The sequence below is a fragment of the Girardinichthys multiradiatus genome, chromosome 7, assembly GCF_021462225.1.
Source record: "Girardinichthys multiradiatus isolate DD_20200921_A chromosome 7, DD_fGirMul_XY1, whole genome shotgun sequence".
NCBI lineage: Eukaryota > Metazoa > Chordata > Actinopteri > Cyprinodontiformes > Goodeidae > Girardinichthys > Girardinichthys multiradiatus.
The window spans coordinates 28426874-28452283 of record NC_061800.1 but is presented as its reverse complement, the minus strand read 5'-3'; the positions used below and the strand labels follow the sequence as shown (position 1 = coordinate 28452283).

Below are 25410 nucleotides of genomic sequence, written 5' to 3'. Positions count from 1 at the left end.
ATTGTTCACAGCTGGCCTTTTGCACAGCAAGGCAAGGCCAGGCCAGGCAAGACAAGGTACAGCAAAGCAAGTTTATTTCTATAGCACATTTTAGCAACAAGACAATTCAGTTATTTGAATGATGAGAAGAGTACATTGCAGTGACATGATAAAGGACAGTAAAGAAAAGTTGGTCTGCAGACTAAAATTAATGATGTTTCAGTTAATAGTTTAATTAGAACAGTCAAAAAAAACTCTAAACAAATGGGTTTTAACCTTGATTTAAAAGAACTCAGGGTTTCCCCTTTTTAACTGTTTTCTGGACGTTTGTTCCAGATTAGTGGAGGATAAGAACTTAATGCTACTTCTCCAGGTTTGGTTTTGATTCTGGGGATGCAGAGTAGCTAGAGCCAGAAGACCTCGGTGGTCTAAAAGGTTGATATAAGAGCAATAAATATGTATTGTTATTTGGTGCTTATTTGGTATTTGGTCAGACAAGAAAGAGGGGCAGAGAGAGGGAGAGACATTCGGCAAAGGTCGCCGGGTCCAGGACTCGAACCTGGGACAGTCAAATCGAGGACTATACCCTCTATATAGGGTCGCGCACTTAACCCCTACACCACCAGCACCACGCTTCCTGCGGGAATTGTTGTTATTTATGTGTCACAACTTGGAATCAAAACGCTAACTGAGGTCTAGCCCTAGCCCTAATTGTTTCCTGAAGTTCTAAAATATATTGTTTTTACAATAAAAAATCAGTGTATCTGATATAACTTCTTTTTGAAATGTATTCTATTTAGCTGTCATGAAGGCAAAGTGCACAAGAATTCAAATAACATTAAAATTTCAATTCAATTTAGTTTTATTTATATAGCGCCAATTTACAACACATGTCATCTCAGGGCACTTCACAGAGGATTTGGAATGGTGCGGGGTTGTTGGAGAGGTTAGAATAAACTACTGAGTGATAGAGTTTGGACATTTTAGAATGGGCTATGTGTAGGGGTACTAAGCAAAATAATAAACTGATAAAGTTTGCCCATCTAGAGCCCACTGGTGGCCATTGTTATACTAAAAACCACAAGGATTGGGAGTACCTCTCTCTGTCCGACTGATTATTACCACTGGAAAAGAAAAGGGGTCACACAGGTAGCAGAAATGGAGGGTGTGTTTGCACCTCAACCATAAATGGTTGAGGTGCAAACACACCCTTAAAACCTTTAGGCTAAACCTGACTCCCCCTTACTCCATCCAAAAGGGAGGGAGGAAGGCAGAGGTAAAAATAATTGGCGAGTGTTGTTCCCTGTTGCATTGTGTGAAAGGTGGGTAACTTTAAAATGGGCTAAGTCAATTCAATCGATTTATACAGATTCATACAGACATAAAATATGCTACCTTTAAAATATATTACAGTACAGACCAAAAGTTTGGACACACCTTCTCATTCAAAGAGTTTTCTTTATTTTCATGACTATGAATATTGTAGCTTCACACTGAAGGCATCAAAACTATGAATTAACACGTGTGGAATTATATACTGAACAAAAAAGTTTGAAACAACTGAAAATATGTCTTATATTCTAGGTTCTTCAAAGTAGCCACCTTTTGCTCTGATTACTGCTCCACACACTCTTGTTATTTTGTTGATGAGCTTCAAGAGGTAGTCACCTGAAATGGTTTTCACTTCACAGGTGTGCCCTGTCAGGTTTAATAAGTGGGATTTCAAGCCTTATAAATGGGGTTGGGACCATTAGTTGTGTTGTGCAGGAGGTGGATACAGTACACAGCTGATAGTCCTACTGAAGAGACTGTTGGAATTTGTATTATGGCAAGAAAAAAGCAGCTAAGTAAAGTAAAACGAGTGGCCATCATTACTTTAAGAAATGAAGGTCAGTTAGTCCGAACAATTGGGAAAACTTTGAAAGTGTCCCCAAGTGCAGTCGCAAAAACCATCAAGCGCTACAAAGAAACTGGCTCACATGAGGACCGCCCCAGGAAAGGAAGACCAAGAGTCACCTCTGCTGCGGACCATAAGTTCATCCGAGTCACCAGCCTCAGAAATCGCAGGTTAACAGCAGCTCAGATTAGAGAACAGGTCAATGCCACACAGAGTTCTAGCAGCAGACACATCTCTAGAACTGTTAAGAGGAGACTGTGTGAATCAGGCCTTCATGGTAAAATAGCTGCTAGGAAACCACTGCTGAGGACAGGCAACAAGCAGAAGAGACTTGTTTGGGGTAAAGAACACAAGGAATGGACATTAGACCAGTGGAAATATGTGCTTTGGTCTGATGAGTCCAAGTTTGAGATCTTTGGTTCCAATCACCATGTCTTTGTTTATCACAGAAGAGGTGAACGGATGGTCTCTACATGCCTGGTTCCCACCGTGAAGCATGGAGGAGGAGATGTGATGGTGTGGGGTTGCTTTGCTGGTGACGCTGTTGGGGATTTATTCAAAATTGAAGGCATACTGAACCAGCATGGCTACCACAGCATCTTGCAGTGGCATGCTATTCCATCCGGTTTGCGTTTAGTTGGACCATCATTTATTTTTCAACAGGACAATGACCCCAAACACACCTCCAGGCTGTGTAAGGGCTATTTGACTAAGAAGGAGAGTGATGGGGTGCTGCGCCAGATGACCTGGCCTCCACAGTCACCGGACCTGAACCCAATCGAGATGGTTTGGGGTGACCTGGACCGCAGAGTGAAGGCAAAAGGACCAACAAGTGCTAAGCATCTCTGGGAACTCCTTCAAGACTGTTGGAAAATCATTTCAGGTGACTACCTCTTGAAGCTCATCAACAGAATGCCAAGAGTGTGCGTAGCAGTAATCAAAGCAAAAGGTGGCTACTTTGAAGAGCCTAGAATATAAGACATATTTTCAGTTGTTTCACACTTTTTTGTTCAATATATAATTCCACATGTGTTAATTCATAGTTTTGATGCCTTCAGTGTGAAGCTGAAATATTCATAGTGATGAAAATAAAGAAAACTCGTTGAATGAGAGGGTGTGTCCAAACCTTTTTTCTGTACAGTATATGAACTTCCTTGACACCTGCCTGTAAGATGTTCAGCATGCTGATCATGTGTACTATTCTCACCAACTCTGCATTCATGACTCTCCATAACCAACCAGATTGGGCAAAGCACGTAGAGTGAGTTATCGATCCATTCATCAATTTATTCACGTATGGTTGCTCATGAATTTTACCAGTGAAGGATTTCTTTTGCCAACAGGTACACATTTACTGCAATCTACACCTTTGAGTTCATAATTAAGGTTTTAGCAAGAGGATTCTGCATAGGGAAGTTCACATTCTTAAGAGATCCCTGGAACTGGCTGGACTTCTGTGTCATTGTCTTAGCGTAAGTACAAAATGTCACCAAATGTCCTAAAGTAACCTTAAAGCACAGTAGTTGTATTTGTTTTCCAAGACTTCTGGTTCAGAAGATGTTTTGTTGTATTTTTTGTGTGCCTCTGACAGCTAGCAAGAATACAATTCTGATTTTATTATAAATGTTTTTAATCGTCTGTTCATTTTTGCCAAATTTAAAATCCATTTAATAATTAAACAGGATGGCACTTTATATTTTTGTTAGAAGTAAAGTATTACACAGTCATAACAATTAAAATAGTTTTCTCACGTTGTTACTATTTGTTCCCCAAATGTTAGTGTGGTTTTGTGAACAAATCAGAAAATAACTATGACAAAATACTGGTTTTTTTTTTTTTTTTCAGGTATGTAACTGAATTTGCAGAAATGGGAAGTCTTTCAGTTCTTCGCACATTTCGGGTGCTCAGAACATTGAAAGCGATTTCAGTAATTCCAGGTAAGCAGCAGAAGAAAGTGCATGACAGTCATTGCTCAACCATCACCCCTGTAGTACCAATCATCCTTCAATACTCAGATTATCAAACACATTTTAATATCAAACTAAGATAACCTCAATAAATACAAAATGCACTTTTACACTTTTAAGAAGAGTTATGGTCCGCGGTGGTTTTGACCTTGGAACTTTGCAATTTTTACCCAGTCTCATTCTTATTGTTGAATTATGAACACTGACATATTTGGGGGTTATTATATTTTCGCATAGGACAAAGTTGGATTTGGTATCTTTTTTCCTTTAATAAAACTTTAAAAAATCTGTGTTAACTTAAGTTGTCTATGTCTGACATTAAAATTAGTTTGAGGATCAAAGTATGACAAAAAAGCAAACATTTTAGACATTTGTAAGGGGGGGTTACTATACTGTAGATTATATCAAAAATTCTGATATTATTGTTTTGCTTTTGCAGGTCTAAAGACAATTGTCGGTGCATTATTCCAGTCAGTAAAGAAGCTTGCTAATGTTATGATCCTGACCGTTTTTTGCTTGAGCGTCTTTGCACTTGTTGGATTACAGCTGTTTATGGGACACTTGAGGAATAAGTGCATAGTGAAGCCAGATAATATGTCTATGATATTTCAGACCGAATGGACAAACAACAAGAGTGAGTGTTTGATTTTCTGTTTTACTTAAAAATAAACATATTTTGACCAAGACCTTAAGGAAAAACTCTAGAACAGAAGAGACATGAGAATTTTATTTAACAGCTATTTGTTGTTTTCCTTTATATATTGGACATGTTTCTGTATAATGAAGTGAAAGTATTCTTCTACTGTACCCAGACCAGATGTTCTTTTTTTTATGAAAATTAAAGAATTATTGTAAATTTCATGGCCTACACCTTTGGGAGACTAAAGCATTTATAATTCCCCCAGTATAACCTTACAACTTCTTAGTAGGGCAGTATTGTCCTCATTTTGTGTATTTTTTACTGGCAAAGAACTATTTGTTTAATTTATGGTTGTAACTTAATATAAGTTATTTGCTCCTAAAATACCTATATTCACAGCAACAGTCCTTAACTAAATAAAATAATTTTTAACTTCTTTCCCTTTCAGGTAATTATTATATCCAGCAAGGCAAAAAAGATCCATTGCTTTGTGGAAACAGCAGTCAGGCTGGGTAAGAATGTTTCCTGTCAACTTACTGTTGAAAAAATTAGAAAAATAAAGATCACTAGTGCTGAAAAAAAAAAACATTAAAAAAAGAGAATGTTAGCTACTAGAATGCTGTTTTTTGATTGTGCCAAAACTGTTACTGTGATCATATAGAGGAAACAAAATCAGTCAGCATACTTTCTCTGTGTATTGCAGGAAATGTCCAGAGGGCTATATATGTTTAAAAGCTGGAGATAACCCAGACTACGGTTACACAAGTTTTGATACCTTTGGTTGGGCCTTCCTTTCTCTATTTAGACTGATGACACAGGATTACTGGGAATACCTTTATCAGCAGGTAAGTAATGCAAAATTGAAACTATAAGAACATGGAATACAACTCTATGCCGCTCTCGTCGGGCCTAGTCTTAACATACTACAATAATTTGAGGGTATTTATTTAATAATGTTATTATGACAGTAATGTGCAATTTTCATTTAGGGAACATAATCATATTTTCAGTTTTGTAGTCATCTATTTATATTTTAAAGCTTAAATTCTCCCAAGCATTTGTTTTTTGTTGTTTGTTTATTTTTAACCTTTTTAGGAGAAAGCAATTTGAGAATTCCCTTGGATGTTTTCAGCTCATCATAATAAGAAAAGATAAATTATCCTATTTAAATAAACATTTAAAAGCAGTGCAGGTGCATGTTGCAGGATTTTTTAAAACTGTAATACAAGACCTGATTGATGAGCTTCATAATGACAAATTGGTAAAGCAAATATCTCATGCATTAAAGCTCCCATTTACGGAGGTAACATTACCTGTGGTAATAAACTTTTTTTTAGTGACGGTGGTTTTGTCAATAAAGCTGATTCTGATTCTGATTATATATATTATTTCAAGATACAAAAATGTAATCTACAATAGAAATATTTAAAACAATGAATAGATTAATTATATATTAATTGATTTATGTACTATGAAGTATTTGCAGCAAGAGCAAGTTAACAACTTTTTCTTTTGTATTAACAGACTTTGAGAGCATCTGGGAAACCCTACATGTTTTTTTTTGTCCTGGTTATATTCCTTGGTTCCTTCTACTTGGTAAACCTGATTTTGGCCGTAGTAGCTATGGCCTATGAGGAGCAGTGCCAGATGAACCTAAAGAAAGCTCAGGAGAAGGAGGAGGAATATAAAGCAGCCATTGAACAGCTCAAACGTCAGCAAGAGGAGGATGTTCAGGTACACGAGATGGAGCTTCTTTTATTAGATTGTTTTTACAAAGGTTTTGAAAGCTCTCTGACTGCATGTTTTTACAGTAAGCCGTAAACCAGCAAACTAGTATTAGTATAGAATTAGTATAGTAATGTTATTATGGGGCGCTGTACGTGACGTAGTGGTAGAGCGTGTGATTCACATGCGGACGCCTCAGTCCTCAAGGCAGCCATTATAACACTGGAAATCTCTGCTGCATGTATTCCTCCTCTCTCCACCCCACTTTCTGTCTGCGTAGATTGGAAATATAACACATTAGTGCTGCAAGAACAAAATATATAAAATAAATGCTACATGGCATATAGATTACTTTGCGTGCGGTTATGGTACAGGTCTGTATCTGTATTTAGATAGAGGACTTTCAGACAGTTCTGTGGCATATTTTTGCAAATAGTATTCCCAGATAAACTTGCCTGGCTTAAAATGTCCACTGTTGCATTTTTCCTGTAAATAGTTTGGTTATTCAAATGAAATTTTGAGTTTTAACCTGGAACTTGAAAAAATGTCTTTGTAAACTGTGAGCAACCTGCCTGTTGGTCATAAAGCACTCCTTGTGCAGTTTGGGTGTTGCGGGATGGTGGAATGGCTATACAGCGTACAACTTTAACTAATTTTAGAAAATAGTTCATTTTTGCCGATGTATTAAAGTAAATCTTTTGAAAAATAATACATATTACATATTTGAAGTGGCAGCAAAAGGATACATGATTTCCAAGAATTTGTGGCATGCCTTATTTATTCAGACCTCATTTAAGTCCTGATTTAGATTGGGTTAGTCTAACACATTAATATGCTTTAACCATTCAGACCATCCTATTGTACATCTGGCTATAAGTTTAGGATCCGGATGGAAGGTGAGACTCTGCCCGATCTCAAGTCTTTTGCCTGCTCTATGAGGTATTTTCTAGGACTGCCCTGTATTTAAAAACGTAGACTCCCACTCCTGTGTTTTTCTAGATCTTTCGGTTGTATCAGGATGTGGGAATGAAAAAACTATCGATATCTTAAACTGTGCCTGGAAGAGCAGCAGCCACATTTCATCCGAGCACAGGAGAACAGGTTCACAAAATTCAAAGGCTGATTGGCATTTCTCCTGATCCTGGGTGGAACGCAGCACCAGGCTTCGTAGTCCAACTACAGGGGACAGATACTTCATTCTCACCCTTTGATATGGGCTCTCTTTCCATATTGTCCTCTTCATACTTCAGCTCCGAAAAGTCTTCCACAAGTGTCCAGCAGGGAGCCCCAGCCCTCTCTGGCATGGTGCTTGGCATCTATTCTAGAATTGCGCCGCTCAAGGTGGCAGCAGGTTGGAGTAGCTCTGTTACTTTTGATTCTGATTTATTCTTTTTTGGGAACTATTCCTCTTGTGGTGGATACAGTTGATTTTTTTTGGATGACTGTCCACTCCAGTGTCGGATGCTGTGCAGCTTGGAGGATTTTTCTTAATACTTTCTATTTTTGGACATTTGTTATGATGCATTGCCATGGCAACGGGGTTGTTTCTTACAACCGGGAGCAGCTGATTAATATCTCAAAAGCTCAAATAATACTTCAGCTACAACCCCAAATCCCTGATAAGTTGAAAAGGAGACGCCGTGGATGCAGAGCAGGAGCTAAGAGAAGAGAGAGAAGGAGGAAGTTCAAACCATCTCTTCCGTCGATTTTGATGGGCAATGTGAGATCGTTGGGAAACAGGTTGGATGAACTCCAAGCCCTACAAAGGACCCAGCCAGAGTACCGGGCATGCAGTATCATGTGTTTTACTGAGACATGGCTGCAGGATCATATCCCCGACTCCAGCGTCTCTCTGGCGGGCTTTTTAACCATACGAGCAGACAGAGATTTAAAGAGGAGCGGCAAATGTAAAGGAGGTGGACTGGCACTACTTGTGAACAACAGATGGTGTAATCCAGGACATGTGACTGTGAAGTGTCATCTCTGCAGTCCAGATATTGAACTGTTGGCAGTAAGTTTTCGTCCATATTATTTACCCAGAGAGTTCACCAGTGTTATTTTGGCAACAGTTTACGTTCCACCCTCCGCTGTTGCTGACACTGCATGTGATGCCATCAGCTCAGTTGTTGCTAAGCTACAGACACAAACCCCAATGCTTTTGTGGCAATTTCTGGTGATTTTAACCATGCTTCACTCTGTGCTACACTTCCAATGTTTCAACAATTTGTCAGCTGCTCTACCAGAGAAAACAAAACATTGGATTTGTTTTATGCAAATGTCAAGGACTCATACATCTCTACAGCAAGACCTCCTCTAGGCAAATCAGATCACAATCTTGTTTTTCTCTGCTCGAAATATAAGCCCCCTGTTCAGAGGCAACCTGTAATAAAGAGGACTGTGAGAAAATGGTCACAGGAAGCTGAAGAAGCTCTGCAAGGTTGCTTTGAGGCTACAGACTGGGACGCACTGTGCCAGCCACATGGAGAGGACATCAATGCCATGACTGAGTGTGTAACCGACTATATAAACTTCTGTGTGGATAACATCATCCCCACCAGAACCGTGAGATGCTTCCCCAATAACAAACCTTGGATCACCAATGACCTGAAGGACCTGCTAACAAGAAAAAAAGAGCCTTCAGAGAGGATGACAGAGAATTATTGAGGATTATACAGAAACAACTTAAAGTCAAGATAAGAGACAGCAAGGAGGTGTACAAGAAGAAGCTGGAGAGCAAGCTCCAGCAAAACAATATCAGAGATGTGTGGACAGAGATGAAGCAGATCACAGGCTTCAAGCAGAAGGATGATCAGACCAATGGAGGTCTGGACAGAGCCAATGAACTGAACACATTCTTCAATAGGTTCAGTTCAGAAACAAGCTTCGCATCCTCCTCTCCTGCTCACAGCCAAACAGACATTCCATCTTCCTTTGACCCACAGGACCCACAACTGTCCAGTAACACCTCACATTTTTTATCTTCCACCTCAGCCCTAGACCCTTCTGCTTCTACATGTTTGCCTTCAACCATATCAGAAGATGCTGATGCTTCATTTGCTTCCCCCTTCCACCTGTGTGTCTCAAGAAGTCAGGTGAAGAGACAACTGGAAAGACTGAATAGGAATAAGGCTGCAGGTCCAGATCATGTCAGCCCTAGAGTCCTGAAGGCCTGTGCAAAGCAGCTCTGTGGGATTCTGCAGCACCTCTTCAACCTTAGCTTGGCCCAGAAGAAGGTTCCGGTGTTGTGGAAGACCTCCTGTCTTGTTCCGGTACCAAAGAAAACTCACCCATCAGTCCTCAATGACTATAAACCTGTTGCCCTGACATCTCACATCATGAAGGTCCTAGAGAGACTCCTGTTGGCCCACCTGAGTAAGCAAACAGTAAACCATCAGGACCCCCTTCAGTTTGCTTATCGCTGTGGAGTTGGAGTTGAAGATGCCATCATACACCTGCTTCAACAAACCCACTGTCATCTGGACAAAGCCAGCAGCACTGTGAGGATCATGTTCTTTGATTTCTCCAGTGCATTTAATACAATCCAACCTGATTTGCTATGTCAGAAACTCCAGAAGACTCAGGTGGAGGCCTCAAAAATCTCCTGGATCAAAGACTACCTGACAAACAGACCACAGTTTGTGAGACTGAAGGGTTGTGAGTCTAACCAGATAGTCAGCAGCACAGGAGCACCACAGGGGACGGTACTCTCACCATTCCTTTTCACTCTGTACACCTCAGACTTCCAGTACAAGACAGACTCCTGTCATCTGCAGAAATACTCGGATGATTCTGCAGTTGTGGGGTGGATCAGAGATGGACAAGAAGCTGAGTACAGGAAGGTGGTGGACCGCTTTGTGGCATGGTGTGGAAACAATCATCTCATTTTGAACGTGACTAAAACAAAGGAGATGATTGTAGATTTTAAGAGAAACAGGAATAAGTCAAAAACTATTTCTATCATGGGAGAAGAAGTGGAGATGCTGCAGGAGTATAAATACCTCGGTGTTCACCTGGACAACAGACTAGAGTGGAGATGCAACTGTGAAGCCATCTACAAGAAGGGACAGAGCAGACTGTACCTCTTGAGGAAGCTTAGGTCCTTTGGTGTTTGCAGCAAGATGCTGCATATCTTCTATAAGTCTGTTGTGGAAAGTGTGATCTCTTCTGCCATCATCTGCTGGGGAAGCAGCATCAGAACCAGGGACTTAAAAAAGCTAAACAAGCTGATAAAAAAGGCTGGTTCTGTTCTGGGGACACCTCTGGAACCTCTGGAGATTATTGTGGAAAGACGGATTCTTCATAAAATGAAGAACATTATGGAGAACCCTGAGCATCCTCTTCATGAGACTGTCCTACAACAACAGAGTGTCTTCAGTCAGAGGCTTCTTCAGATCTGCTGTAAGACAGAGCGCTACAGGAGATCCTTCCTGCTCACAGCCATCAGCATCTACAATGGCTCTTTGAGGAAACTTTCATAATATGAGCTATAACAACACTTAATTTCCCTTTGGGATTAAAAAAGTATTTTTGAATTTAATTAAATCTAAGGTGGTTTCCAGTTTGTCGTGTTCATCAAGTGGCAACTCAATAATTCACACATGCAAGTTCTTTCTGGGCAGACTAACGTTATGTGGTAGCAGTCGTCTGAGACGTTTTACGGTGAAGCAGGTGCAGATCAAGCTTAAGGCAACATGAAAAGACCTGGTGTGAATCTTTTCAAACTTTGTTCCCACCGGTTTGGAGAGGGGTCCTGAGTGATTGCATGTGTGGATAACAAATTCCAGAATGTATTTTCTCCACAACGTAACATTCCAGAACCATCTAATCCTCTATGCTGGTGTTTCTGTGCATTCCCACATTACTAGGCTGTTTATATAGATTACATCCCCTAATGTTAAGCGGGTCTTCCTCCGGCTGTTTGTCAGTGCACTGCTTGCTTTAAAAATGTTTTGTTTTTTTTTACCTTTAGAATATCCATATCTGCTGGTTTGGCTCTTCATGAACAATATAATAATTCTTGTTTTGTCTTGTTATAAGTAGGATGCTTATTTATTTTGTGATGAATTATCATGTCACAGTTTTATTCATTGTTCAACTAAAATCAAGTCTTGTGAAACAGATCAGCAATATTTATACGTCTAATGCATCTGTTTACTTCACCTGCACTGCCTTTTCTCATCAAGGCAATGGTAAAAGCAGGTACAATAGTCAATGGAGAGACCTTGGAGAAAGGTGGTGGAACAGAGAGTTCCTCGGAAGCATCTAAGCTGAGCTCCAAAAGTGCCAAAGAGCGACGCAACAGGAGAAAAAAAAGAAAGGAGGAGGAAAAAGGAGCCAGGAAGACATCTTATTCAGATTCAATAGACAGCTTAACAGCAGCCCGTTTCCACTTCTCTATTGATGGACACCCATTCAACTATGACATAAAACCTTCAACGAACCAGGTGTAGTACCATTTATTATTGGTTTCATAAGTTGTTGTTTTACCTTTTAAAGTCTGCATTATATGCATTTCAGCCTTTCTCCATTGTATGTTTTGTTTTGTCACTGTATCTCGGAAAAGTATTTTTAACTAGTCAGGAGAGCTGAAAAATCAAATTAAAAATAATGTATTATTCCCAAAGGGAAATTAAATGTTGTAGCTTATATTATGCAGTGTTCTTTTTCAATATCAGAGTTATTTCAAGCTTAATGATGATGTTCTCATAATATATCTAATGTGGTTGCCATTTGCATCTGTTTTTGCAAAATAATATAATGATTTAAATAATAGCAGTCATATTGATGACTCATAAATTTGAAAAAAACAACAACAACAAAAACTACTGTCTTGGATAATTTTTATTTAAATAATAATACATTTATATATACATTTTATTTTGTCAATGTAACTACCCCTTGGACTGTTTCATAACCATTTACATTAAAGTATTTGAATGGCAACATTTCTTTATCTGTTCAACACGATATTTTCTTTCTTACTGAGATCAAAACAGCATATCTTGATCATCGTCTTCATCATTATATCATCATCTTAATCAACATCATCATCATTGCTGTTCATATCCTCATCTTCATCATAATCTCCTTCATTTTGTTCTTCTTCCTCAACCTATTTTCTTGTCATTGTCCATCGTATTTAAAAGCATTTTACTTGAGATTTTCATCTTAAAATTCACTATGACCATCCTGATCTTTTTCTTCATCATCAGCACACCTCTTCTTGTTATCACATTTTTTAATTCTCTCATTTATCACTGCTTTATAGATTTACATCTTTTATTTCTCATTTGTGCATTTTTTTCATCAGGAAATACAATATATTTTTTGTCCCTATACACTTTACTGTCTTGACCATTTTTGTTCTACACATCAACATTTATGATCAATCCATTGGAGAATATCTTTTTCTCCTAGTCCTTTCTGAGTTTCCGTGGACAGCTGCTGCCATCCAGGAGAAACAGCAAAACCAGCCTTTTCAGTCTCCAAAGCCAACCACAAGATGTCACTTCGGAAAATGAGTTTGCAGATGATGAGAACAGCATTTTTGAAGGCAAGCTGAGTCGAAGGGGATCCCTGTTAAACACCCCTAGATATAATAGACACAGCAGCAGTGTGAGCCAATGCAGCTTCTTACCGCATCTCCAGTTTCAACCCTCTGGGATCAGGCACAGCTCTATAGACTGCAATGGTGTTGTGTCTCTGGTGGAGGAGAACTCACTTCCAACATCGCTACCTGCAGGGATCCTTCCACCTAATCTGACAATAAATATGGCCTTCAATGGAAACAATGTAAGAAATATTTTAATAGCCAAAATGACCCCATTTTGTTTTCTCACAACTATTCTGTTAATTATTTTCACTGTCTTGCAAACACTTCACATTTCTTATCCTTGACATTACAGAGTTCCATAATATTTATACAAAATCTTAAAACAGAATTTAAATGCATGATCTAATTACGGTGCTGCACTGTGGCACAGTTATTAGAACTATTGCCTTGCAGCAGGTACAGCAAATTATTTTGAATCTATAATCAATGATACTGATTCTGATTACTCTCTTTGTGAAGCATTTTGGGGATTTTATCTGTAAAAGGAGCAAAGACACAACAATGATCTCTTCTGCGGCCAAAATAATATAATATATTGATACTTTAGCATGGCTGTTATATCATGTTGCTGTTCTGCTCTTAATAATGTAACACATTTGTTAGGTCAGATGATATTTGCAGGTCAATTAATCAGGCTGTCACTCCAGGTAGAGCTTGTGGTCAGCAGGTTACCAGAAATGTTGCTTGCAGCAAGAGGTGGATGGTTTACTTAAGTCAAAGGACAGCTACTCTTGTGAATGCAGTACTGTCTCTGGGATCTCTTTATAAGCACTTTAACCTCTATGAACACTATGATGTGTACTTTTAGCAGTTTTGAAACAGTAACGTTTAAAAATCTCGGTACCCTGAGATAAAAAAACTGCACATTCACACCATGAAAAAAGGTGGCAGGCGCTTAAAACGATACAAGTGAAAGATGTCCTAAATAAACAAAAAGGCAATCACACTGAGGACTGAGGTAATTTATTGGACCATTTTGTACCATAGGGAACCACCAAGATGTGGTCATGCACAGTATCACCAGATTACCTGTGTATTCTCTCCAGGCCCACAATTAAAGACCTTGAGTTGATAAGCTTGCCAGTTGCGTATGTCTGAGATACAAAGTTTTATTTCCTTATAGCTGACATATTTTGACTGTAGAAGCATTATACATGTGATTCTTCATTTAAGACTAGATGACATTTATTGTCATTGTATGTATCCCACAATGAAATACATGTGGTGGCTCCCAGCATTAGCAGCACACAAAACAAAACGCACAAATTATTATCAAAGAGCAATAGGAAGCTAATAAAACAAATGTAAAACATTAACAGTGAATTATATACAGTATATACATTGCCTGTATGTAAATGGTGCTGCCCAGTTATTACTGATTTACAGTAGTTTTAAATTTAAGGGTTCATATTTTGATTATTTAGTGAATATTCGAATACTATTGGATGTCTTATTTAGAGTAAAAGTGCTCATTAAAATATTTCATACTGATGACGTTTAACTGTAAATACCTAAAAATCTTACAAATCTGAACAGCTTTGCTAGGCTTACATCCTGTCTTCTTCACATTCACCATGTCCCACACGTTTGTTAAATTCAGTGGTGGAGTGCTGTAAAAAGATCTTCGCCCCCTCACAATTTTTTGTGTTTTTGCTTTTTTTGTCAAACTTAAACATCTCAGAACATGCAACTATTTTTATTATCAGAAAAGGATAACCTGAGTGACTTAAAAGTGCAGTTTTTTAATTTTAAGGGGAAGAAGTTGTCCAAACCAACCTGCCACAACATAAAAATGTCATTGCCCTCTAAACCTAATAGCTGGTTGTACCAACTGATGATAAGTGGCAATCAGTCTTCACATTGTGGAGGAATTTTGCCCAATTCTTCTTTCCAGATTTGTTTTAGGTTTTTGAGCACTTATAGCCCTACAGCACCCGGGTCAAATTTAAGATTGGGCTTTGAGAAAGCCACTATATAACTCTACATTTTGTTTTGTGTTTTTTTAGCCATTCTTTATGGACTTGCTCTTGTGCTTTGGATCATTGTCCAGCTGTGAATAAATCACAAATGGATTGTCAAACAATTGAGAGACAGTCCTTTGTGTTCTTTTTGATCAGCAGTTATGGTGTTTTTTTATACATATAAAACATTTGTTTGTGCTTAAAATAGAAAGTTCACAACACATTATAATCCCCAAAAAAACAAACTAAAATCTTCCCTTTCCATGTCTTGCTGTAATCTTGCAAAGCCCTCACTAACAGCTTTATTGTAAAATTAATTATACAGATCTATAAGATACTTAAGCTAACTCTTGTGTTTTTTCTTATCACTTACTGTCTGCAAAACATTTGCAATAATAATCATTTCTATGTGAAGGCTGACAGCACAGACACAGAATCCAAACTTGCCAGCGGAGAAAACTACATGGATTGTTTGGACCTAACCAACAACTACGAGATGAGACAGAGAGCATATAGTATAGCTAGTGTCATCACAAACACCATAGAGGGTATGTAACTTTAGCCCCATTATGTACAGTGATTTCTAAAACTGTTCCCAACCCTTGAACCTTTCACATTTTGTGACATTACAACAAGAAAGTATGACATACAGGTAAGCCCAAAATTATTCATACCACTGGCAGATTTAGGTTTAAGGTAATCTTTTATTTTGCTGACATGTGTGGTCTGGCTAGAGACTTAAATCTGATAAGAGAATCTGTTGCATTTCTATCAATTTTTGAGAAGGGTATAAATAATTCTGGTCATTTGTTTAGTAAAATGTATGTACAAAATGTTTTGATTCTCCTCTTACATAGTTTTATTGTGTTTTGAAGGACACGTTTCCCACTTAATATCAGAAACAACCGTATTGGTTGCAGATAATTTTATTGTGTTTTTGTCAGGGCTATAAATATTTTTGGGCTTAACTGTAAATGGTTTTCAACATTTTTTATAACACAAAATCTAAAAATTGTGCTGTGCATTTGTATTTAGTCCTTTTTGTTCTGATACCCCTGAATACAATCCACTGAAACCAATTACTTTTCTGTAGCAGGGGCAGGGAAGCTGGTCACAGCTGATGGATGGAGCTAAAAGTTGGGCAGACATAAAAGAAAATATTTTGAAAGCTGCAACACTTGAAACTGAGGTTCACCCACAGTAAACTTAGCAGCATTGGAATGTTTAAGATTAAAGGTATATTCATATGTTAGAAGGTCCCAGTCAAAATCAAAACCTAAATCCACACTTGCTAATCATGGCAATACTTGAAAATTCATGTTCAAGATCACTCTCCATCTAAACAAGAATGGGTAAAATTCTCCATCTCTAGATGTGCAAAGCTGGTAGAGAAATACCCCCAAAGACGTGCAGGTGTAATTGCAAAGTTGGCGATACTGTCAAACGTAGGAGGCTTAAAAAAATACATGGCACACTGATTTTTATTTTTGACAAATTTGGAAGCCAGGTATCATTTTCCTTTTACATCACAACAAAGCACTGTGTTTGTCTAAAAAGTTTGTGGTTGTAATTTACATGATGTGAAAAGGTTTAAAAGGATTGAAGACTATTTAAAGACACTTTACTGTATACTTTGGACCTAAAAGAATAAATTGTCTTTTTAAATAAACTATTTTGTAATGTTTTGCAATTAGAACTTGAAGAATCAAGACAGAAGTGCCCTCCTTGCTGGTACAAATTTGCCCACAACTTCCTCATCTGGGAGTGTTGCCCAGTATGGCTGAAAATCAAACAAATAGTTAAATTAATTGTGATGGACCCATTTACGGACCTAGCCATCACTATGTGCATTGTACTCAACACATTATTCATGGCCATGGAGCATCATGAAATGGAAAAATGGTTCGCCAACATGCTGTATGTTGGAAATCTGGTAAGCCAGCATGTAGACTTCTGAAGATTTATTTTTAGAATACTTATCACGTTATGCAAATCATGTTTTATTAATGTCCCTTGTTATTATTTTTTAAAGGTGTTCACGGCCATCTTTACAGTAGAAATGATCCTCAAGATTATTGCACTGGACCCCTACTATTACTTTCAAGTGGGATGGAATATTTTTGATGCAGTCATTGTCTGTTTAAGCTTGACAGAGCTTAGTCTCAGTGATGTGAAAGGCATGTCCATTCTGAGATCATTCAGATTGGTAAGTATTTGTTAGGACCGATTCTTTGTAGAAACATTTATAATCGTCATTATTTTGGTCAATAAAGAAATCACAATAATTTTAAATGCTTGTTCATTGACTTTGGAAAAACAATGTATTTATTGCACTCGAAGAACAATGAATTTCCTTGAAACATGATAATTTCCTTGATACCTTGTATGTAACCTTATATTGAAACTAACTGGAAAAGTATTAATATTACTTATTAAGTAAATAAATTAACAATAAAAAAGGATTAAGTGCCCTTCAACAAACTCTGGAAAAACATAACTTGAAATAAAGTAAAAAAAAAACATTGCAATATCAAGAAACCAACTAAATTATAAAAAGAAAATCTAATAAACCTTCTCTTGTCTTATCTAATCGTTTTCGGCTTATCTGGGATTGGGTCGTGGGTCGCAGCCACCCTGTGAAGGAAGCTCATTTAAGGCCCTTCTATCCGGGATCTCGTTCTTTCGGTCATGACCCTAAGTTCATCCTATAGGTGAGGGTAGGAACGTAGACCGAAGGTAAATCGAGAGCTTCGCCTTTCGGCTCAGGTTACTCCCATCTGTCTGTTGATCTCCTCAATATACTTGAACACCTCATATTGAAGCAGTAACTCCCCTCCAGCCCAGAGAGGGCAAGCGGTCCGTTTTCAGTCAAGAACAATGGAGGTGGGAATTGAGATGACTGAGCTGGGAGGTAACAAGCAAATCCACCCCAACCAGCTGCCTGTTCCTGCAGGCCACTGCAGAGTAGAAGATGCGTGGAGGTGAGCCTGACTATTTCTAGCAGATATGTCTTAACTCCTGCACAAGATGGGCTCCTTCCCCCCCCAGCGAGGTGACACTCCCCGTTCCTAGAGCCAGTTTAAGTGTCAAGGGATCAGTTTGTCAAGGTCTCCGCCTTCAACCGCCACCCAATCCTTTTTGCACCAGTCCCTCATGGTTTCCCCTGCAGGTGGTGGCCCCACTGGAGGATGGCCTCGCGTCTCTCGTTTGGCCTTGGCCCAGTTGGGTCACACGAGGAGTAACCAGACCCAAGGCCTGGTTCCAGGGTGGGTCCCCAGGTCTGCCAAATAGGGCAACGTCACGTCCCTCGTTCTACTGGTCCTCATGAAGGCTTTTGAACCGCTCTTTTTCTGACCCGTGAACCAGGGCCTGTTTGACATGGGAGACCTTACCAGTGGCATTTAAGCACTGGACAACATAGTCTCTGGGATCATTCGAGCACTCAAACCCCTCGACTACGTTAAGGTGCCGGTTCAAGTAGGGGTAAATAAAGCGTACATAATAAGTAACACAAAAAAACTTGCCAAGTTCTTTCAACCAAACAAACTAGCTTAGCCACTGAAAGATAATTTACATGTACCGGTATTTAAATTTTGGCAAAGATTTTCACTCCTTGTCAAAATTCCAAGTAGCTACATGGATTTCTTTTGTTCTGTTAATTGATGCAGACAGCATGGTGCAACATTTTGTACTGACCATGCATCAATCCATACCTGCCAGGAGGATTCTGCTCCTGCTCTTCCTCTCTTTCTGGTATCTTATTTGTTCTGACTTTTTAAAACAAAACCACTCAACGCATGTGGGTTCAGCTTTTAAATGGGATGAAAAGAGACCGATGGACAGTGTGCATGTGTTCATACATGTACATATGTTTTATATATTCATGTACACAGTTAGGGCCAAAAAGAAAATAAATTTTTTTTCCAACATGTTTCTACTGACTAGAAATTATTTTATCTATTTGTAATGGCCAAGCCGAAGTCTCAAACTAATTTGGACAGTTTCTGATGAATGTGTGAAGGGAGCAAAAGATTGGGGTAATGGCAAAGATGCCTTGAAACCTCAAAAGCTTGACACTAAAAAATCTTCAAAATACAAGAGGAGATTTGCAAAAAGTTGGTCAGCAATTATAAGAAGAGTTTGTTTGCTGTAATGACTGTACAAAAAATTCCACTGATTATTGAGAGGGGGCTAAATACTTCAGAATGCCATTGTCATAAAAATATAAATAAAAATAACTAGAGGCTTATTATAATTGACACTGCTTTTATATTGTTTCATTATCTTTTGAAAGAAGCATATTGGTGGTAATTAAATGTTTATAATTCAAATAAGTTTTCAGTTTTTTTGTTAACTGTACTGTCTTTAAGAGTGTTTCTAAAGTTCCATTTTTTCTTCTCTTTTCACAGCTGAGAGTGTTCAAGTTGGCTAAGTCCTGGCCCACTCTTAATAAACTCATCAAAATAATTGGTAATTCAGTGGGAGCTTTGGGCAACCTGACCCTGGTGCTGGCCATCATTGTTTTCATCTTTGCTGTTGTGGGCATGCAGCTGTTTGGAAAACGCTATATCGACTGTGTGTGTAAAATCAATGAAGACTGCAATCTGCCTCGCTGGCACATGAGTGACTTCTTCCATTCATTCCTCATTGTGTTCCGAGTGCTTTGTGGAGAATGGATAGAGACAATGTGGGACTGTATGCAGGTGGCTGGGATACCCCAGTGCCTCATTCTCTACATGATGGTCATGGTTATTGGAAATCTTGTGGTACATTGCATATTTTATGGTCATTTCATTCCACATCATCAAAATCGTTTCAATTGAACTTCCCTCTGTAATAAATGACTAAATAGAATGCAGTCTCATAGCTTTAAATGTTTTCCCATTATTATCTGAGAGCAACAAACTCAAAATCAATCATTTTATATATATTTTTATCCTCTGACAGGTGCTGAACTTGTTTCTGGCCCTGCTGCTGAGTTCATTCAGTTCAGACAATCTGATGAAGACTGCAGATGACGATAACGAGCTCAACAATTTGCAGATTGCATTTGATCGGATACACAGAGGCATTTCCTTCATCAAGTTGAAGATTGGAAGTTGTTGCAACAGTTTGTGTGTCAGAGATAAAAAAGCGAGTGAAGACAAAACATTTGGGCACAATGGTGTCCCCAATCATACCATTACAGACTTCTCTAAGAGTCGCAATGGCGAAGTGACTGGAGTGGGCAAAAGTGGGGACAAGTACATAGTCAACAGCAAGAGCGATGATTCCATCATGTCTTTCATAAATAACCCAAGTCTGACTGTGACTGTTCCCATTGCTGCGGAGGAGTCAGACTTTGAAATGCTTAATACTGAGGACTTCAGCAGTTTTTCATCCAACGTACCGGAATTTCATGTGGTAGGAATGATCTTTTGCCTTACTCTTAAAATTATCTTTGATAAAAATGTATTTCTGCTTTAAAACTCAGTGTCATTAGCTGTATTGTAGTCTTGATATACAGTATCTCACAAAAGTAATTGCACCCCTGACATTTTTGTAAATATTTTATTATATCTTTCATGGGACACCAATGAAGATTTGACACTTTGATGCAATGTGAAGTAGTCAGTGTACAGTGTAAATTAGCTGTGCCTTTAAAATAAGTCAACACACAGCCATTAATGTCTAAACCACTGGCAACCATAGTGAGTATAGCCCTGAGTGAAAATGTCCAAAATGTGTCCAATAAGTCATTTTCCCTCCCTGGTGTTACAAGCTCTCAGGAATGAATGGGAATCAGGTGTGTAAAGTTGGTATAATCGCTCTTGCACTCTCTCATTATGGTCACTGCAAGTTCAACATGGCATCTCATTACAAAGAACTCTCTAAAGATCTGAAAAAAAGAGTTGTTACTCCACATAAAGATGGGCTAGGCTATAAGATTGCAAACACCCTGAAACTGAGCTGCAGGACAGTGGCCAAGACCACACAGCAGTTTAACAGGACAGTTTCCTTCAGAACAGACCTTGCCGTAGTTGACCAAAGAAGCTGAGTTCATGTTCTCAGTGTCACATCTTGAGTTAGTCTTTTAAAAATAGACGTATGAGTGCTGCATTACTGCAGAGGTTGAAGGATCAGCCTGTCAGTGCTCAGACCATACGCTGCACACTGCATCAAATTGGTCTGCATGGCTGTGGTTCCAGAAGGAAGCCTAACCTAAATATGATGCAATGGAAAGCCCTCAAACAGTTTGCTAGAGACAAGCAGACAAGAAAGTGGATTACTGAAACTATGTCATGTCGTCTGGTGAGACCAAAATAAACTTATTTGGTTCATATGGTTTCAAGCGTGTGTGGCGGCAACCATGTGAGAAGTTTAAAGACAATTGTGTCTTGTCGACAGTCAAGCATGGTGGTGGGAGTCTCAAAGTCTCCAACATCCATCAGCTCTGTGATGTCATGATGGATACCTGTGAACCTATAAAAAGCTCCATGCCCGAGATATTTAAGACAGTGCTGGAAAATAATGGTGGACACACAAAGTAGTGACACTTTGGGCTCAACTTGGACATTTTCACTTAGGAGTGTACTCACGTTTGTTGCCAGTGGTATAGACATTAATGACTGTGTGTTGAGTTATTTTGAGGGGAGAGCAAATTTGTGCTACTATATATTATAATAAACTGTTCCAGTATTGTCCCATGAGAAGATATAATAAAATATTTCCAAAAAGTGAGGGTGTATTCATTTTTGTGAATATATGACGGATAGCTTAAGAGGGATTTTGATACTTGTGAAATCTGCTTTCACCTTCTACAGTCTAAAGTCATGACAGTATCATAATGTTTCCCCTCAAGATAACACGCACCAAGGCTAAGCTATCTAGACTGGAAAATCTTAGTGCTCAGATTAGATTATGTGCCATTTATGTGTGAGTGCTGTGGAGCTCAATCTTCCTCTAAAACGGTCTGTATTCCATGCAAGAAGGCATACTATGTGAAAGAGAAGGAAACACATCAATCCTTATTGTAACTTTTCATTAGAATTTTCAGAGACCTTTCTACCTATTATTTCTTACCAGTCTTTTGTAGAGCCCAGTTAAGTCCAACAGTTTTTAACCTAATTTTAATTGAACGAAGAAGTTTGTTTCTGTTATGAAATTAGACAGGCATCTCTCCAATGCTATTAAAACAATAGAAAAAGAGTATCAATTCTGAAAAAAAAGCTATTTGTGTTCTCAATGTTCTCAATCCTTCTTACAGTTCCTGATTTGCATGTTTTTACTGGTATTTTGACTTTTTAACTTCAGTGTTGAGCTCCAAGTCTTTATGGTTGAATGACCTCCTTGCCATCACCCCAATCTTTAAATCCCTCTGCAGATTCTGTCTTAAAAATCAAGACCAGAGTATGGCTAATGCCATTCCAAAACGTTATTATTACGTCCAGCTACACTTAAGCATGTTAGTAAAAATAAAAGATTCCTTTAGGCCTGAGTCTTCCAGGGGTTTGAACAATTTTGGGCTTAATTGTACCTGCCAAAAAGTCAAACTGTTAGACTGACCTGCTGATCTCATACTGATGAAAATGAACAATGTGCCTAAATTCTTACATGAAATGCCTTTATTTTATGTGTTTCATGTGCTTCTTTACCAAGCTGATTAGTCTATTTTACTGTTATTGTTTCACAATATGATACAGTTCAGAGTTGAGAGCAAGGTTTGCTAAGCCCTTTTATAAATGCATATAAATGAAAACCGGGCTTCACGGTGGTGCAGTTGGTAGCACTGTTGCCTTGCAGCAAGAAGGTTGTGGGTTTGACTCCCATGAGTTTCCATGTTTTCCCTGTGCATGCGTGGGTTCTCATTGGGTACTCTGGTTTCCTCCCACAGTCCAAAAACATGACTGTTAGGTTGATTGGTTTCTCTAAATTGCCCTTGTGAATGAGTGTGTGCATGGTTGTTTGTCCTTTATGTCTCTGTGTTGCCCTGCGGTGGATTGGCGACCTGTCCAGGGTGTACCCTGCCTCTCGCCCATAGACTGGTGGAGATAGGCACCAGCTCCCCCTTTAACCAACTATAGAATTATAGAAGTTGAATGAATGAATAAACGAAAACCTTTAGCTAACATGAAAAATCCAAATGCTGCACAAAAAACATTTGTATGGGACAATTGATTTTATTCCACCCTACCATCATTTTCCTCTCACAGAAACAGAATGAAAAGGCGGAGAAACAAACTATCATTAAAGTAACATTAGTGCATTAACAATATTGCAGTAGCATGCTGACATCACTGCCTGCACTACACTAGCCGGTTCCAGGGTAGTCTGCACTCTACAGGAACACATTGTAGCTGTTCTCGTGCCAGCTTTTAGCAGACACACCCTGCAGAAGGTTTTACAACAATAAACTAGATTATGAATCAGAATACTTCTGCAAAAAATAGAGATGAAATGTCCACAAAGGCTTCTAGTTTGCTAAAGTGGAAATCAACAGTTTACTTTTTTGTACTACTTTTCAGATAAAAAGGCAATGCAAATGCTCTGCACATACAGTAATGCCCTTTTTCCACTGGCTCTGTTTAGGCAGCACGGTTCCTCTCCACTCGGTCTCTCTACTTGGCATGGAAACAGTTGTGTTTGTATTGACCCACTGAGTCAGTAATTTGTGTGAAACGATAAAAAAATAAAGAAATAATTAGATAGAATAAAAATAAATAAATAAATGCAATACAAATAAAGTTTGTATTATTGTATATTCAAGCATATCTTATATATGTTTTTTTATTATTATTAATAAAATGATCCACTGGGATAATTATCTGGAACACAGCCCAGCTAGAACTTTTAAAATAAGGCTCAGGAAGTTTTGATGTGAGCTGGTGTGGCAGGAGAACATAAGAAGTGGACTGGTAAAGCTCCTAGGTTTGCCAGAAGAAGTTGGGCTTAATGATGAAGTTTTTGTCTCAGTCATTGCAATTAAGAGGACAAGGGCTTTAAAGCGCAAAACAGCAGACTTTTGACCACAGGTGAAGTTTGTTCTAGGTTTGTTATTAGATATGCGTGCTCCATGGATTCAGCGGTGTCTTCGTCGCGTTTGACCGAACGCAGGCAGTCTGATCACAGGCAGCTACTCTCTCCCTGCTCCCACCTTCTACAGATGCTGGTTCGCTTAACCAAACCAAACATGCTGTTTCATGGTAATATTGTTTTGGGGAAAATGTTTGTGTGTCTAAACAGCTGATTTTGAGTGCAATCGGCTGGTTTAGGATGTTATTAAATACAGCGCCCCACCTGAATGTAATTCAGAAAACTGATGTGTCCTTTTTCTTTTCTTTCAGTTTATGGTCCTTAATATTATTGTAATCGCTCTGGAGTTTTATTAACCATGGCCAATCAGTGAACAGCAGCCTCTTCATGTAACATTTAGTCCATACTCAGCCCCAATCTTAGCAGGTACAAAAAAAGTAGGTACTGGTCCAGAAAAAAGCAGTAATAAAAATGCTTGCAAAGTGGGCTAAGTGGAGTGGAGCCGGCCTAAACAGCCATTTGAAAATGGGCAGAACAATCCGGTTTGTTTGGTACAACTGTTCAATTGCTTGTTAGCTCAGCTCAAATAGCAAATCAAACAACATGGCAGAAAACACTGTTATTGCAGCTGCATTCTGTATCACAGCTCTCTCTCATGCACCAAGAACTGTTTGCCATTGTTGACGGTTAAAAAGCTTAAATCATTAGCAGAAAACTCTTAATATAGTTGTGTAAGCTCACCAAAATTGGATGTAATTCTTGTCAGATTGCACCTCTTGCTGGTGTGGCCAACACCAGCAAGACCATAATCCCAAACAGCTGAGCACAGGTTTATAGAGTTTATAGAGTTTCATCCATGCCAGTCATTTAAAAATGCTTTGATCAGGATGATGATCTGATATCTGAAATTGGGGGGATCCCTTGTTTTTTCACACACAGTCTTGATTGCATTCACAGGCTGTCGATGATGATGATGATGATGATGATGATGATGATGATGGAGAGTTCAGTGCCTCTGAGGGCAGTACATTGGATGATCAGTCAAACAGAGAGCCAGCTGAGACTGTAGACCATGATTTTGAAGAAATTAAGGAACCACATGACTGTTTTACTGCAGGTAAATGCTCCAACACAACAGTCTGTTGCTTCTAATTACATTATACAGAGGTAATAGACTTGTTTATTTTTAGGATGCGTGCGGAAATTTAAATGTTGCCAAGTAAATGTGCACGTGGGCTGGTGGAAGATGTGGTGGACACTAAGGAAAACCTGTTATCGGATAGTCGAGCACAACTGGTTTGAGAGCTTCATCATCTTCATGATTTTGCTCAGCAGTGGAGCACTTGTACGTCTCAGAGATTTTGCTTGACATTGGACTACAATGTATAATCACTGGTACTGTGATGACCCGCTATGTTTTCTCACTAGGCTTTGGAAGATGTGTACGCTGAGCAGAGAAAAACAATTAAAGTATTGTTGGAATTTGCAGACAAAATGTTTACCTTCATCTTCATTCTGGAGATGCTGCTGAAATGGATGGCATATGGATTTGCCAAGTATTTCACAAACGCATGGTGCTGGTTGGACTTCCTCATTGTTGACGTAGGTTGAGACAC

At 38.7% G+C, this 25410-nt stretch overlaps 1 protein-coding gene across 1 annotated transcript in view; it reads left to right on the top strand.

Annotated features, from left to right (window-relative positions):
* scn1laa (sodium channel, voltage-gated, type I-like, alpha) overlaps positions 1–25410 on the top strand; it is a 52243-nt gene that overhangs the window by 7280 nt on the left and 19553 nt on the right. The window contains exons 4-20 of the mRNA XM_047370594.1: positions 3049–3137; positions 3220–3348; positions 3722–3813; positions 4283–4477; positions 4932–4995; positions 5187–5328; positions 6008–6217; positions 11392–11652; positions 12626–13000; positions 15198–15330; positions 16477–16715; positions 16815–16988; positions 19192–19548; positions 19730–20185; positions 24752–24911; positions 24985–25139; positions 25223–25396. Coding sequence (XP_047226550.1) covers positions 3049–3137; positions 3220–3348; positions 3722–3813; positions 4283–4477; positions 4932–4995; positions 5187–5328; positions 6008–6217; positions 11392–11652; positions 12626–13000; positions 15198–15330; positions 16477–16715; positions 16815–16988; positions 19192–19548; positions 19730–20185; positions 24752–24911; positions 24985–25139; positions 25223–25396 — 3405 coding nt within the window. The remainder of the gene's footprint in view (positions 1–3048; positions 3138–3219; positions 3349–3721; positions 3814–4282; positions 4478–4931; positions 4996–5186; positions 5329–6007; positions 6218–11391; positions 11653–12625; positions 13001–15197; positions 15331–16476; positions 16716–16814; positions 16989–19191; positions 19549–19729; positions 20186–24751; positions 24912–24984; positions 25140–25222; positions 25397–25410) is intronic.